Here is a 16,026-nt window from a genome sequence, read left to right on the forward strand (position 1 = left end):
AAAATAATTCACAACAATAAGCTTTGAATTTTTATTTACATCACATATGAATAACTTAAACATTTAAATAAAATACCTAAATTTTGAGTCTCCAAGAAACAAAAAGAACAAGAATCCCAAGAAAAAGCTTTATGACATAGGACATGACTATGCTTTCTTAACAAAGCTATAGGAAACAAAACAAAGTTGTACTAATTGGAGACTACATAAAACTGTCAAGAATTTTTGCATCCAAGTTTACAGGCAAAAAACTCTAAGAAGCTATTCTGTGAGTGGGAAAATAAATTGCAATTCATGTATTAGATAAAGAATTTATACCAGGACCGGGAGCGTGGCCTAGTGGTAGAGTGCTTGCATAGCATGCATGAAACCCTGGGTTTGATTCCTCCATACCACATACACAGAAAAAGCTGGAAGTGGTGCTATGGCTCAAGTGGTAGAGCACTGGCCTTGAGGAAAGCCCAAAGACAGAGCTCAGGCTCTCAGTTCAAGTCCCAGGACTGGCAAAAAAATTGGAACATTTGTACATTGTCAATGAGATGTTTCGGAAGTGTGACTATCGTGGAAAACAGTATGATAATCACTCAAGAAATTTAAAATGTCATCTCAGTATGACGCACCAATTTCATTTCCAGGTGTAGATAGAACAAACTTTAAAGTGTGGCTTTAAAGCATTTGCACGTGTATGTTTATATCATCAATATTCATGCTAGTATGATGTGGAAACAAACTTAATGTCCTGAGTAGATAGGAATAGAGGCACGAGCCACATGTGCCAAGCTTGTTAGTTTATTTATTGATTTGTTTATTGCCACATATTAGGGATTTAACTTTCATTTTGAACATGCCAAATAATTACCAATGAGCTACTTTCCCAGCCCAATCAGTTGTTTTCAATTCTACTGCCAATAGATTATACCAGTGACCATTAAGGTAAGTCAAAGTCACAGCCACAAGAAAGGTTGCAATATTTTGAGAAGTATATTTTCTTCAAATATCTAACAATGCATAAACATTAACTGTTTTCCAACACATGCTCACTTTGAGGTTGCAATGTTCAACTGGAAAACGATCCCATATTTCCAGACTTTAATTTGCTCAGGGAAGAACTAAATAAACAAGAGATTTGCAAGGCTAAAGGACATGCTTTATATTAACAGAACCAAAGAATGGCTTACCAGTTTGTCAGTGAAAATGTCTCCAGTGGTCTTTTTATATTCCCACTGGACTTTTTATTACCAGAAAGAATTTTCCTGCATGGACATTATTTTCCATAATGCCTGATGATCGAATGACAGATATAGACTCATCACTTGCTGTTTACATGGCAACATGAAGCAGTGGCCACAAGTCAGCACAGAATATGATTCGTATGGAAATATAGCTTGAGAGGAAAATAAAGACATTTTTTTGTTCCTGTACTGTGGCTTGAACTCAAATCTGGGCACTGTCACTGAGGTTGTTTTCACTTGTTTTGCTCGGCTTGTGCTCTCCTATTTGAACCACAACTCTGCTTCCAGATTTTTGGTTGTTAATTGAACAGAAGTGTTTCACAGACTTTTTGGCTCCAGCTGGGATCTCATCATGATCCTCAGATCTCAGTTTCCTGAATAGCTTGAATTACAGGATTGAGCCACCAGCACCCAGCAAGAATCTTTTTTAAAATGCTAAGTATAATCAATTACATAAAGGGTTTTGTTGCTTAAATGAAGATTCTTCCTTCTGAAGTAAAACTAAAATTAAACAGTTCTAAATAAGAAAATATTTGGAGGATAAAACTTTCAGGCTCATAACATATAAAGTGCTTACCTCACATGCACAAAGTCCTGGGTTCTATTCCTTGGTACCACGTACATAGAAAAAGCCCAAAGTGGCACTGTGACTCAAGTGGCGAAGCACGAGCCTTGAGCAAGGACAGTGCTCAGGCTCTGAGTTCAAGCCCCACAACTGGCAAAAACCAACAAAACATAAGAACTTTCTATAGAGTGATCTAGATACTGGTTTCTAGTTTCTGAGAACTTTCCGAGGAGTTGAGGTAAATTACATGCATTTGAGACACTTAGGAATTACCAAAGTACTTTAGCATATAGAGGCTCAGAGAAGAGCATACAGTGTTAATGATACCATGGCCAGGTTTTCTTACGAAGCCTCGTGTACAGACCATGGCAGAGGTTGTTCATCATTGCTCCACTCTGCTTCCTGACATCTCCAGGGTGTCCCAAGAAAGGCTGCCTCCACATCCCTTGTCTTCAGCAGTGTCCTGCAGAGCCCTCTGTAGAACCTGCTTAATAGTCTGCCTCTGCCGCTGCCTAAAGGAGCCAACGAAGAAGTAAATGATGGGGTTAGCAGAGCTGTTAACAGAGGAGAGGAAAAACAAAATCTCATGAAGGTAACATTGAAAATTATTATGAACACTGTATAATAGAAAGAAGAGAATTCCACAAGGCAGGCCACAGGTGATAAAGACCAGCACTGTGAGCAAGACAGTCACATACAACCTGGTCAGTGACCTGTGCTGGGAGCCACAAAACATCCTTAGCATCAGAGCCAGGCTGGACCCTGAAAGAACCACTAATAATAATAGCAAGTATCCAGCAATGGTGAGCCTAAATGATGGACACCAGTTCTGATTATACAATTTCTTCTGGGTTTCACAGTAATAAAATTTCAGAGAAACAAACAATAGGCACAGTGCCCAGAGGAGCACACACATGACGGATGATGCACGTCTAGGGCGGTGGCATCGGTACCAGATGGGACACAGGACAGACAGGCAGCGCTCCAGGCTAATAGCACTGAGGAAACTCAGGCCTGCTGTATAAAAATGAATCAACCCAAATTGAAAGATAAAATAGAGATAGCTATTCCTGTAAAGGAAATAGGTAGTAAATTTTTGCAGGTCAGCAATAATGTCAAAGCTCAGGTAAAGGAAGTCAGCCACAGCTAGATTTAGGACGTAGACTGAGATGGCATTTCTGTGCATCCGGAAGCCCAGGAGCCAGATCACAGCTGCGTTTCCTGCCAGTCCAATCACATCAAGGAGGGCATTCAACCACAGGAGAATGATCAAGTGCTGGGCACAAGCTTTATGAGCGGTGAAGTCATCCTCCTTCGTTCCTGACACTTCTGTAATCAGGGCTGGTGTAGTTGGTTGCATGCTTGGAATCTTTCCATTGGTGCCCCTGAAAACACAAATAAAGGCTTCAGCTACTCTTGTGTAATTTCTATTTCCCAGCTTCCCCCCTGCAGTGTGGCAATCATTTTTATTGTAAAGAGGGAGCAAATAGAAGGTTTGAGAGATCAAGAAGCATGTCAAGAGTTGAGGATTTCTGGAGTACAGAAGCAAATCCAGTACTTTCCATGAATACAGCCTGAGGTTTCTGCCTTGTATATCAAAACTTCAAATATCACAGAAATATACTATGGTCCAAACACCCCACTCAGAGGGCTAATACTATAGAACTAGCACTATGCCAGGCCAGTAATTTTTTCTCATGTGTAGGAATTTAGAAAGATACAAAGGCCACCATGATAATTTTGTATGAGGCCCTTCCACTCACAACTTATTTACTGAATAAATACAAGAAGGCAGGTTGTGCTATATGAGTTAAAAGGGAAATAAAATGAAACTAGCATGAAAAATTAGAACAGACCCCTACAATGTGATAAACAAAATATATTCTTACTAATTCATTTTGTACAAATTCCGGGTATATTCAGAAGTATTTATGTGACCAAATATCTGATGTGATCACCGACAGGTGTTTGAAAGATACTATGTAGTTTTGTTAAGCACCCTCAGAACTACATGGAATATGGAACTGTCTACAAGAAGGGCAGTAAGTGGCTTGCTCCAAAGTGCGCATTATAAACACACAACTCTCTCTCCCAGATCTTTAATGGAGTTTTCTCCGTGAGGGATTCTCTAGAGGATTCTGTGAAGGACAACGGGAAAAGTGAAGGTTGTGAGATATCAAGAAAGATGCCCATGAAGATTTCTAATGGGGAAAAAGGATCAATTAACACTGGGGTGTTAAATTCTATTAGATTGGCCCTTTTACTCGCCTCATAAATCTGTGAGTTAAAAATGATTGTTTTCCTTATTTTACAAAGAGATTGAATTGGAGCACAAAGAGTATAAATAATTAACCCTGGGCTTTACAGAGCATGAATGTGAAACCAACAGGGCTATCTCAGGACCATTACCAATGACTAAAATTGGATTTCAGGTGGATGATGAAAGAACATATGAAAAAGTACCCAGTAATAACCAATTATGGGAATCAAAATCACAAATGAAATGAAATCTAGTACGAAAACATCTTTTAGAATGAATATTAAAAGACAGGTGGATGATTTCCAGTTAGGAATACATAGCTGAATCCAGGGCCCTTTTTGTCTTCTGAAAATGTATCCATAGCAGAAGACCTGAAAGTTGAAAGAGATCCTCTTTAGGCTAGAGAGGCATGCAGGGAAAGAATCCACCATGAACTTTTTTTGTGTGGGTCATGGAGCACAAGGATGTGATTAGAGTGGTATAGCTTTTTCTAGATCCTGAATCAATGGAAGGATTATACCTGCCATTCTTTCCTAGGCTGAATGCTCTTTTTTTTTTTTTTTTGCCAGTCCTGGGCTTGAGCTCAGGGCCTGAGCACTGTCCTTGGACTTTCTCAAGGCTAGAGCTCTTCCGCTTGAGCCTCAGCACCACTTCCAGCTTTTTTCTATGTATGTGGTACCGAGGAATCGAACCCGGGTCTTCGTGCATGCTAGGCAAGCACTTTAACCACTAGGCCAAACTCCCGGCCTGAATGCTATTTTAATATGGCTGAAAGTCACGTTCACCAAATGGTCCTTCATGATTAGGACTTGGGAAATTTAAAGTCTCTGGATCATATCCTGTATCATTTCTTATTAAATCTATCCTAAAGTTCTTTGTATAATTGTCCTGTATCTAAATAGGCACCATTATTTTCCAATAGGTAAGGATCATATTTTCCATTTTAAAGGCACATCTCTGTTTTGAGGCACTTCCAAACAAGAAATGACACAAAAAAAGATGCACATCAGAGATACTAAATGTGATAAAAATGAGATGAGAAATATTTCAATGATATTTACAACTAGAAAACTACATGGAAAATACAAAAGATGTGAAGACAATTCTCATGTTCCATAAAAATTGATTTCTCCTAAGAATATGGATTTTATGAACTGCATTGGTGAAATCTTATTCCTTCAGGTTTGGTTACAACTCAGCTATTAGAAAACAACATTGGTACTCAAGGGCAGAGGGAAAGATTTTTTTTAATCTTCTATTTCCTTGTTACTAATCTGTGATTTGATAAAAAAAAACTGTAATTTTAAACCTGCCTGGTCATCAAGTTATGATATTACATATAAAGTTATGGCTGTGCTTTCATTCTCAATAGCTCCTTTGCAAAGGGTAGAAATTTTGCTTGTCTATTTCTTGCCTCAGCCCATTCACAATGCAATCGCTCTTAAGTCTGCCAAACTTACTAAATAATCTGCTCTTGAAGAATTTCTGAAGTATTATTTTACATATGGATCCATAGATATACAATATAGAAAACCAATAAAACCTGTGATAAGATGTCAGTTCTGGGAAGCCATATCTATATATTTCCTTCCTTTTAAATGAATGTTATTAAACAGCATTTGCTTTATGGTAGCAACATATTTATAATTTAAATGTTAATTTTTTCAATCTTTTATTATCATTAGGAGTTTAGTTATACAAAGGAGTTGCCATTCAACAAAGCAGTTTATGAGTCCAATGCATCTTGATCCATGTCGTCTGGTTCAATACTGTCACCCATTGGTTCTAATCCACCCCTTCCCTTCTCTTCCCTTTCCTTCTAGCCCCTTCCTTAATTTTTTATGATATGTATTGAATTTTTTGCCATTTAACACAGCAGTTTACTTATATAGTGCATCCTGATCTCTGTAGGCCCTTTCACATTTTTATCCCTCTTTGACCCATCCTTCTTTTTATTTGTTTTGTGTGTGTGTGTGTGTGTGTGTGTGTGTGTGTGTGTGTGTGCCATTTCTGGAGCTTGAGCTCTGGGCTTAGACACTGTCACTGAATTTTTTTTATTTCTGTTAGAAGCAAGCCCATCACGCTATGCCAGACTGCAATGCACTGTTCTGAGTAAGCTTCTCTATTATTTTCCCTCCATCATGACCACCAAGACCAGCATTCAGATCTGATGGGAAAGGGAAGAGGGTTTGTCACTGAATTTTTAAAAATTTTTACTCACAGCCACAGCCCTACGACTGCCTGTTGTTTGATGGTCAATTGGATATATGAATGGATTTTCCTGCTTATGGTGGCTTTGAACCATGATCCTCAGGTGTCAGTCTCCTGAGTAGCTAGGACTATAGCTGTGAGCCACTGGCACATAGCATGCTGGCAGATTTGAATGTAAATAAAAGGAAGAATACAGACATTTGGAAGAGAAAAGAGAAAATTGTATTAGCTCCATTTGAAATTCATGTAGAAGAGCTACCAGAACTCAATTTTCAGAAGGAAGCTTTGATCCCTGGCTTTTCTGATAACCCCCTGAATAAAATACCTGATAATGGAAGCACAGGGACATGAACTCAGAGCAAATATCAAAACTAGATACCCGGATCTTTCTGGAATATATCCTTACCTTTCTTCCATTTTCCTGTTCAGTCTTGCAGATGAGACCTGATGTGGAGAGGCAGAGCCTTTCTCACACTGAGCAATAGCAGAGTCCACTTCTTTGTTCTGAAATTCAAGAGATGACAAGAGCTGGTAGAAAGCTGGTGATCAAGGGCTTAGGAAGACTTCAGAAAACCGTGTGATTTTTCTGTACATGTACTGGAAGCAAATCAAAGTCATGATTCTTCACTGAGATGTTTCTTGGCATCTTTCCCATTTTCGCACCCATATCTGCCTCTCTCACCCCATCTTATTTAGTTCAACTTCCTTTAAGTAATTGCTGTTCTGTCCTCTAATTGCCTACTTCAACCTTCGGTAGAAATATCAAATAATTTTAACTTGTGTTTTTGATCCTTCTGACTCAGTAGTAAAGTGCATCATTGGCCCTTTGCCAATTGATGTGTACTTGCTATCTGGAGTGTTCATACTAGCAGAAAAGCATTCATTAGTATAGTTTTATTCCTAATGACAGAGATATGTTCACAAATGTATAGGCTCTATGAATCCCATTCTATATTGTTGCTATTTCCCATTTTTACTTACTCTCATTTAACTGCTTATTTTTCCATCCTCCTTTCCTTCATTCTGTTTACACACAACTATAGGGTCTAACCTGCATTTCATCTCCCATTCTGCATTTCAGAACTTCTTACACTATTATACTATGTGCACCAGGATATGAAAGAATTCAACCTGTATACCATGGTAGTATAAGGGCAGAGTGCAGACCAATCCACAGACCTATGGCCACCTAATGTTTGATAAGGGAGCCAAAAAACAGGATGGAAGAAAGACAGCCCCTTCAACAAATGATGCTGGCAGAACTGGTTAAGCAATGATTTTAATAAAGTCCTTGGCAGTTTGGGCTTCATTAGAAACAGTTATTGAATCTTATACATCTTTATGACTAAACCAATTGAATATTGCCATCTTCATAATAATAAACCTGAATCTTCAGCACTCCAACCACCCAGGCTGTAGGTGGGTGATTTTGAACTTCCACAGTGATCTCTAATGACCATTCCAGAAGTGGTGGCTTTCAATACACGCAATTATAGTCTGTTGCCCATCTATAGTTTTAGCATAAATAGTACAGAAGCCATTGGAATAATGATCCTTCACATAGGCTCTTAAAGCACTGTCACAGGATTCTCTCCAAGACTTCAAACCTTCATCTACTTCCTCTGGCTGGGGGGGTCACCTTCTTCTTTCCATAAGTGATCAAACTTAAAGAAAATTTTGTTCCTTGGTTCTAAAAATCTGCTATTTCCCAGGTCACCGTGCTCTGATATTAGGACCTGATCTTTATATCCTTCTATCTTCACAGATGTGAACTGATCCGTGTTATACTGGGCAAATGCATGTGATGCCCCTTCCCTGACGAGATTGTTATTAGTAAGTAATAGTCAAACATCATTGAATACTTCATTAAATTCCTCAGGGGGTGCCTGGGTGATGAATTCAGCAGCTATGTGTACCTCTTCCTCATCCGACAATGGATCCTGAACGTGAACGTGGTATGCTTACTGTTCTTTACATTGATCATGTTATGCCTTCCAATTCCTAGAGAGACAGAGCTTGGTGAATGTCTTGTGTGAATTAGAAATAGACATCCTTATTCTTAGTGGATTAAGGTGTTTTATTTCATTCATAAGCAATGCATTCATGATACTGTTCAATAATATTATCGATTTGGGACCTATTTGTATCTGTCAGTTACCAAAAGAAACGTGTCATCCTAACGGCACATCCGTCTGTTGTTCTTCCCTGTAATCATTTCTTTCCTATCAGATCCTTGTCAGTCACATCTACACGCAAGGTTGCTATGTCTTCTCAAAGGATTGGACTCCATATCATGAGTTTAGACCTGATGCTTACTGCCATGGTCAACTGGCAGGAAGAACCTCTTCAGCTAAAGTAAACTGTAGGAAGGGGCGGTGAGAGATAGATGTTGAGAGACAAGGAGAGTATCATGACTGCTTCAGACAGACTTCAAACATTGTTTTCTTTTGTTGATTTTGTGACAGGTTCCCCTAATTGTGCCTGAAATATGATTCTCCTACATAGGCTTCCTGAGTAGTGGGAGGGAGGGTTTGTGCCTTCACACACAGGTGTGAAGGACAAAAGGTATTCTTTTTCTTACCAATATAGGCTCTCCAAAAAAGCAAACATCATTTTTGCATTGCTGGTCAGTGCAAGAAGAACCTCTTAAGCCAAAATAAGTTGCAGGAAAAGAAATGGATTGAGGTGGTGATAGACAGACATTGAGAGATAAGGAGAATATCACTACATGTTCTGTTCCATTCGGGGTGTCTTGTAAGAAACATGACTCATTGAATTATAGTATCTCATTTGCCAGTTAAGTCTCGGGTCAGGAAATCACAAGGCTGTGCTGTGTCTTCGAAAGGACAATCCAGCAACAAGGATCAAGACTAATCAGAACTTTCCAAGACAGAGAAGTGTCCTGTGGAGATTATCAACCCAGGAAGCTCTTCACTTTACCACAGAGCAACTCACTACCTATGTATCAAGAACACCTGGAAGGTAAGACTTGATTTACATATGGCCTAGACAGTTCTTTTTATCTCTCGTCTCTGATGTCCAAATCTCCTTCTCTTCTTCTTGGGACAAGGCTTTCTGGTAACAGTAGGCTTCAAAAATAAGAGACAGGAGATAGACTGCTCCCCCTAAAACTATGATCCAGGGATGTTTCCTTGGTAAAAATCAAATATTGTATTGAATAAATGCCATGAGAGTTCATATATAATATCTTTCTCTTTCTTTCCTATTCTGTGTTCCATGTCTATTTGTGTGTGCGTCATCTTTCTGACCACCATTAGAGGCCTCTCCGCTACATCTTGCCCATAATAAATAAAACAATGAGTTTCTTAAGTGGTTTTGTTCAGGTTTTTTTCTCACACACATACAAAAAGTTAACATACTACCCTGTTACGTTTTGGTTTCCACCTGAACGGAACACAAGCTTTTCTCTTTCCACTTTAAGTTTACCTATTTCCTTAAGAATGAAGTGGGATTTTTTTTAATGCAATATTTACTTGGATCTTGGGGTTTACATGGGGTTTTGTCTATTTCTCTCATTCTTTGTTTTTGGAGGCTGGTGCTGGGGCTTGAACCCAGGACCTTGTGCTTTTGCTCAGCTCATTGCTGGCACTCTGCCACTTGTGACATGGATCCAGTCCTACTCTTTCAATTTTCATTAGACAGTTTAATAATTTAAATTGTTCTAATTCATGATAATTACAGACATTAGTTGCTTTATTGTAATTCATATTTCTATGAGTGGATCAGGAAGTTATGGTATACTTATACAATGGAATTTTACTTGTGCATGAAAAAGAATAGTGCACCATTTGCAGGGAGTCGATGGAAGTAGAGCAAATCTTATTAATTAAGGTTAGACAAGCTCAGATAGACAAATAGAATATATGTTTTCTCTTGTAATCAGAAGCTAGAATGTACCAGGACACGACCTATTGTAAAGGCTTCTAGGCATTCACACACAGTGAAACCAAAGGATACTCTTAGGAGTGGAATCAAAATGCCTATGTGCTTCTGATCATGCAAAAAAAAATCCTTGAAATGAACTCCAGGAACTGGAAATGAGAGTGGTTTTTTGGTTAGTTGCTGTTGTTTGTTTTCATTTTTGTTTCATTGGGTTTTCTTATCTTGGACTTCACTTATAGGTCTTTAGAAAGGTAAGCAGAGGCATAGAAATGGAGAGACAACAGCTGAACAAATGCATCAGAAATACTCACCAGACACTGTTAAACTATGCAACTGGTGGGTGAGAATGGGAAGGGAAAACTGGGAGAGAGCAAGACAAGAATGGACACTGTTCAAAAATAAATGTATTCCTTACCTGACTGTGTAACTATAACCCCTCAGTAAATCACCTTTATAATAACAATACAAATATTTTTTAAAAATTTTTATTGTCAGGATAATGTATAGAGGGATGACAGTTACATTCGTCAGGTAGGAGGTGCATTACTTCTCATACATTGATAACCCTTCTCATATTTGTTAACAATACAAGTATTTTTAAATGCCACAAAGTGAAAATAATTTAGGGAGATGGTCAAGTGGAGGAAGAAAATGAGGATGGAGAGACTGAGCAAATATCATTAAAAAATGAGCAATGTGACTTCAGTTCAGGGTAGACAAAAGAAAAATAGGGAATAAAATAGAAGGGGTGACCATGACCAAGAAGCATTGTACTCATAATCTGACTTATGAAATTATAACCACATTTAAATTTCCTTAATAATAATAAAAAATTAACTAACCTGGATGTTGTTAGTATATAACTATACGCTTTGCTATTGAGGAGGCTAAGACCTATGTCATGGTTACAACCCCAGGAAAGGCCATGAAGATTTTAGATCCAGTGAACCCTCCAAAAAGTAGGAAGTGGAGCTTTGGATAAAGTAGTCCGAGGGACAATGTGCTCAGGTCAGGTTTAGGATGAAGTCTGAGATGGCATTTCTGTGCATCTGGAAGCCCAGGAGCCAGACCACAGCTACATTTCCTGCCAGTCCAATCACTTCAAAGATAACACCCACGCAAGAATTTCCCTCTCTACGACACAATGTCCCTGATAAGAGTAGTTATAGTCATACGTTCCTGTTACTTCTGTAATAGAGGGTGTTATTGTTGGTTGCACGCTTAGAATCACTCCACTGGTGCCCTGAAAACAAAATCGAAGCTTCAGAAACTCTCATATAACTTCTATTTCTCAGCTCTTCCTTGTAATGTGCCAATAATTATTTTCATTGTAAAGAGGGAGAATATAGAATATCTCCAAGATTAAGTAATATGTCAAGAGTTGAGCATTTCTAGAGTGCAGAGGCAAATCTACTACTCTTCCGCAATACTGCTTGAGGCCTCTGCCTTGAACATATAGACTTCAAATAGCACGGAAATATGCTATGACCCAAACACCCCACTCAGAGGGATAGTATTATAGGTCCAACTCTCACAATTTATTCATTGAATGAATGCATGAATGCAGAGCTTTCCTGTGTCATAAAATGGAAAATAAAATGAAAATAGTAAGAAGACCTTAAAACAGACACATATAATGTGATGAAGAAAATTCATTCATCCAAATTCATTTTGAACAAACTCAAGGTTTAATTTGGGCATGTTCGTGCCCAAATACCTGATGTTGATTACTGACAGTTTTCTGAATGATACTACAGATTTTTGTTAACACCTAGAAGAATTATATGAAGTATGGGAATATTTCCAGGGGAGCACAAATAGTAGTGCACTGATGTGTGCATTGTAAACCTATTTCAAATCCATTCCCAGATCTTATATGGAGTGTTCTTTGAGATGAGTCTGTGAAAGAAAGTAGGAAAAGTGCAGTTTGTGAAATGTAAAGGGATACTTTTGCAGATTTCAACTGGGATAAAAGAATCAGTTGACAATGGAGTGGACAGTTGCATTAGATTTAGAAGTTCAGCAGGCATTGACTCAACCTACAGAAGAATATGTTGGTTAAAAATTATTCTTTTCAGAAGTGGCACTGTGGCTCCAGGGTTGGGGCGGTAGCCTTGAGCTGAAGAGCTCGGGGACAGCGCCCAGGCCCAGAGTCTAAGTCCTATGTATAATCAGAACTGGTGTCCATCATTTAGGCTCACCATTGCTGGATACTTGCTATTATTATTAGTGATTCTTTCAGGGTCCAGTCTGGCTCTGATGCTAAGGATGTTTTGTGGCTCCCAGCACAAGTCACTGACCAGGTTGTATGTGACTGTCCTGCTTGCAGTGCTGGTCTTTATCATCTGTGGCCTGCCTTGTGGAATTCTCTTCTTTCTATTATACAGTGTTCATATTAATTTTCAATAATAATAATATTTTAGCCAAGTGTGGTGGCTTACTCTTATAATCCTAGCTACATGAGAGGCTGAGATTTAAGGATCACGTTTCAAGCCAGCCCAGGCACTAAAGATTGTAAGACCCTTATCTCCAATTAATCACCAGAAAACTGGAAGTGGCACTGTGGCTAAAGGGGTAGGGCCGTAGCCTTGAGCTGAAGAGCTCAGGAACAGCGCCCAGGCCCAGAGTCTAAGCCCTATGACTAAAAAAAAAAGTTCTTTTCATCACTTACTCTAGATTGAAGTGGAATAGAATAGAAAGAGTCTGCGTAATAATACTGCTTCTCTTAAAACATGAATTTGAACCATCAGGCCAACTATTTTATCATTTCTGTAAGAGAGTTCATGGTGGATTCATTCAGTGCATCCACTCTTTCTCCCTAAGAATGGGTTCTTTTTCCACTTACAGATCCCTTGCTTTGGGTACATTTTTTAAGGACGGGAAGGAGCCACTGGATTCAGCTAAAAATTCCTAACAGAGTATTGCCCATCTAACATTTAGACTCTAACCTCAAAATCTGCATACTATATTTTATTTCAGTACAATTTAATTTTTACATTTATATAGCATTTATTTATATTTTATTTCATTCACAATTTTGAGTAATTTACTAGTTCCAGCGAATGACTCATGTGTTTTTCATTTTCTACCTGAAAATCACTAGGAATTATGGGTAGTTATGTTTAAAGAAGTGGTAAAAGGGCAAACCAGAGGCAGACCTGTCGAGTTCATAGCCATACTTAGAGAGAAACAGGAATTTTTTTATACTCATATTCTGTCTATTCCAGTTCTGTCTATGTTAAAGTGAAGAAAAACATTTTGAGCCCAGAGACTCTTCAATACAATGAAACAGTCAATGCCCTGTCAAACTCAATGACTATCAATCTAGTGGAATTTTCCACCCATGTCAGCTGATCCTTTTCCCACATTGAAATATGCATATGCATTTCTCTTCTCATTTCACAACCTGCCTTGCTCCTCCTTCCTTTCCAAGACTGCTCTCATTACAGAGAATACTCCATTAAAGCTTGTAAAAGGTATGAAGTAGGTTTATAATGTACACTTCAGAGCACTCCATTTCCAGAAGGAAGGGAGCAATTAAGGAGACAAGGAAGCAAGAACAGAAGGGAGGAAGAGAAAGGAAAGGAAAGCAACCGAAGTTGAATGAGACTAAGTCACAAAGCATGGAGAATGGGAGCCTATCAGCTTGAAAACATTTCTCTATTATTTGGGACGAATGCTTTTGTGCTGCGATGAACGCTGGACAACAAGTGCAGTCAGGCCAGGCTGCACTTCGGATGGCAAAGGCTCAATGATGCATTTTAATATGGAGTTCAAAGGACCCAAAATGCAGACTAAAATCACTTGATATTTCTACCTAAGGATGGAGTAGACAATTAAAGAACATAACAGTAATTACCTAAAGGAAGGGGGCCTGATGAGATGGGAATAGGGAGGCAGATATTTGGGGCAGAATAGGGCAGATGTCAAGAATCATCTCAGGGAAGGATATGATTCAGATGGTTCTGGTCTTTGATTTGCTTCCAGTACATGTGCAGAAAACCACACAGGTTGTCTGTATGTAGTCTTCCTAAAACCTCACTTGATCACAAGCTTTCCACAAGCTCTTGTCACCTCTTGAATTTCAGAACAAAGAAGTACTCTGCCATTGCTGTGTCTGAGAAAGGCTCTTCGTCACCACATCAGAACATAGCTGCAGCTCTGAAAAGAAAAATGGAAAAAAATATATATATATATTACAGAACCCACCCCCAAGATATCCAGTTACAATGTTTGCTCTGAATTCATGTTCCTGTGATTCTAAGATGAGGCACCATATTCAGGGGGTTATGAAAAGAGCAAGAAATAGAAGGCTCCTTCTGAAAACTGAGTTCTGGTAACTCCTACTGTGGGAATTTTAAATAGAGTTTGTCAAAATTTCTCCTTCCTGATCTAAATGGATTACTTCTTTTTTTATTATTTATATTAAGATCTCCTATCAGGCTTTGAGCCACTGGCTCACACCTATAATCCTAGCTACTCAGGAGACTGATATCTGAGGATCAGTGTTCAAGTCACTCCAATTCACTCATAAAAGCAGAATGGAGCCGTAGTTTATGTCACAGAGCACTAGCCTCCTCTAAAATGAACAACTCTGACATTGCTCAGACCCAGAGCTTCAAGCCACAACACAGGAAGGAAAGAAGGAAGGGAGGAAGGAAGGAAGGAAGGAAGGAAGAAAGGAAGGAAGGAAGGAAGGAAGGAAGGAAGGAAGGAAGGAAGGAAGGAAGGATTGAAAAAAGAAAATAAAGGAATGGGTGTGTTGAAGAGAGTATAAATGTCAAAGGGATGATACATATCAAGGTACATTGTATAAATAAACTGCCTTGGTAAATGGCCAATGAATTCCAGTGCATATACTAACAAATTTAGGTCAGTGAGGGAATGGATGGAATTTAGGGGTGGGTAAAAATGTTAAAACTGGTGATATTGTTTCTGACACCATGTTTATAAGCTACATTGTTGAATGGAAACTCCATTGTACAGATACATAAGATAACTAAGAATTTGAAGAAAATTAAATTAAAACAAAGAAAAAAATTAACTACCATAAAGCAAATACTGTTACTTCACATTCTTGGAAAACAAAGGTGATTTGCACACATTTCTTCCCAGAACTGACATAATGTTACATGCCCCCCACCCTGGACTATGAATGTGGCTTTGATAGAAAATTTGACCATCTATATGCACTTTTCTCAGTTCTGGCATCTAAAATACCTTAGTAATTCCTCAATCTCTCAAACATGTATAATTTTCACCAATTCTTCCAAAATTTCTCAGAAACTAGAAGCCAATATCTATATCACTGCATACAAAGTCAAACTCTCTAAGTATTTTCTTATTTGGTATTTTTATTTATAGTTTTACATTAATGGAAAGAATCCTCCATCAAGCAAAGAATAATAAACCTTTTAATGGTTGATTATTCATGAAATGTTTCAAACTTTCTTCTTTGATGCCTTTGGTTCATGCCTATAATTCTGATTCTCAAGAGGCTGAGGTCTGAGGATCACAGTGGATTCCAGCTCAAGCAGAAAAGATGCTGAAGCTCTTATCAAATCCATCACCAAAAAGCTGGAAGATCTGGGGTTCAAGTGGTTGATTGCTGGTCTTCAAGGAAAACACCCCCAAGGACAACATTCTTGGTCATAACCCCAGTATGAGAAAGAGGAAAAATATAAACTCTTTTTTCGCTCAAGCTCTACTTCCACAGACATCATCTTCTATACTGAGTTGAGCCTATTACTTCATGTACCCATCTGAATTTTGAGTGGGGAATCTACACGTGTCCTTAGATCATTAGGCATTTGGGAAAATAAAGTCTTTCACTAACATTTGGAATAAAACTACCC

At 38.5% G+C, this 16,026-nt stretch overlaps 1 protein-coding gene, 1 non-coding gene and 1 pseudogene across 2 annotated transcripts; all 3 read right to left on the reverse strand.

The window, feature by feature from the left end:
- Positions 1-2,179: 2,179 nt before the first annotated feature.
- LOC150053086 (mas-related G protein-coupled receptor member X1-like) lies at positions 2,180-6,923 on the reverse strand. Its single transcript, XM_090349251.1, has 3 exons — positions 6,861-6,923; positions 6,675-6,772; positions 2,180-3,182 (listed from the first exon to the last, which is right to left on the reverse strand). The coding sequence occupies exons 1-3, from the start codon at positions 6,921-6,923 to the stop codon at positions 2,180-2,182; spliced, it is 1,164 nt and encodes a 387-aa protein (XP_090205377.1).
- On the reverse strand, positions 6,116-6,246 carry LOC150053087 (small nucleolar RNA SNORA61). The gene has a single exon (XR_016538177.1). It is a non-coding gene; the product is annotated as a small nucleolar RNA SNORA61 (small nucleolar RNA).
- Positions 6,924-7,534: 611 nt separating the features above from the next.
- LOC150053088 (F-actin-capping protein subunit alpha-1 pseudogene) lies at positions 7,535-8,590 on the reverse strand (annotated as a pseudogene).
- Positions 8,591-16,026: the final 7,436 nt, after the last annotated feature.

This window comes from Megascapheus bottae, chromosome 16, assembly GCF_031878675.1.
Source record: "Megascapheus bottae isolate mThoBot1 chromosome 16, mThoBot2.hap1, whole genome shotgun sequence".
Taxonomy (NCBI): domain Eukaryota; kingdom Metazoa; phylum Chordata; class Mammalia; order Rodentia; family Geomyidae; genus Megascapheus; species Megascapheus bottae.

Excerpts from the sequence above, each read along its gene's own strand:
- LOC150053086 (XM_090349251.1), bottom strand. The coding sequence starts at position 6,923 with ATGGGAAAGATGCCAAGAAACATCTCAGTGAAGAATCATGACTTTGAT. Across the intron at positions 6,773-6,860 it reads TTGATTTGCTTCCAGTACAT|AACAAAGAAGTGGACTCTGC; the intron begins GTACAGAAAAAT and ends CTTGAATTTCAG. Across the intron at positions 3,183-6,674 it reads AACAGGAAAATGGAAGAAAG|GGGCACCAATGGAAAGATTC; the intron begins GTAAGGATATAT and ends TTGTGTTTTCAG.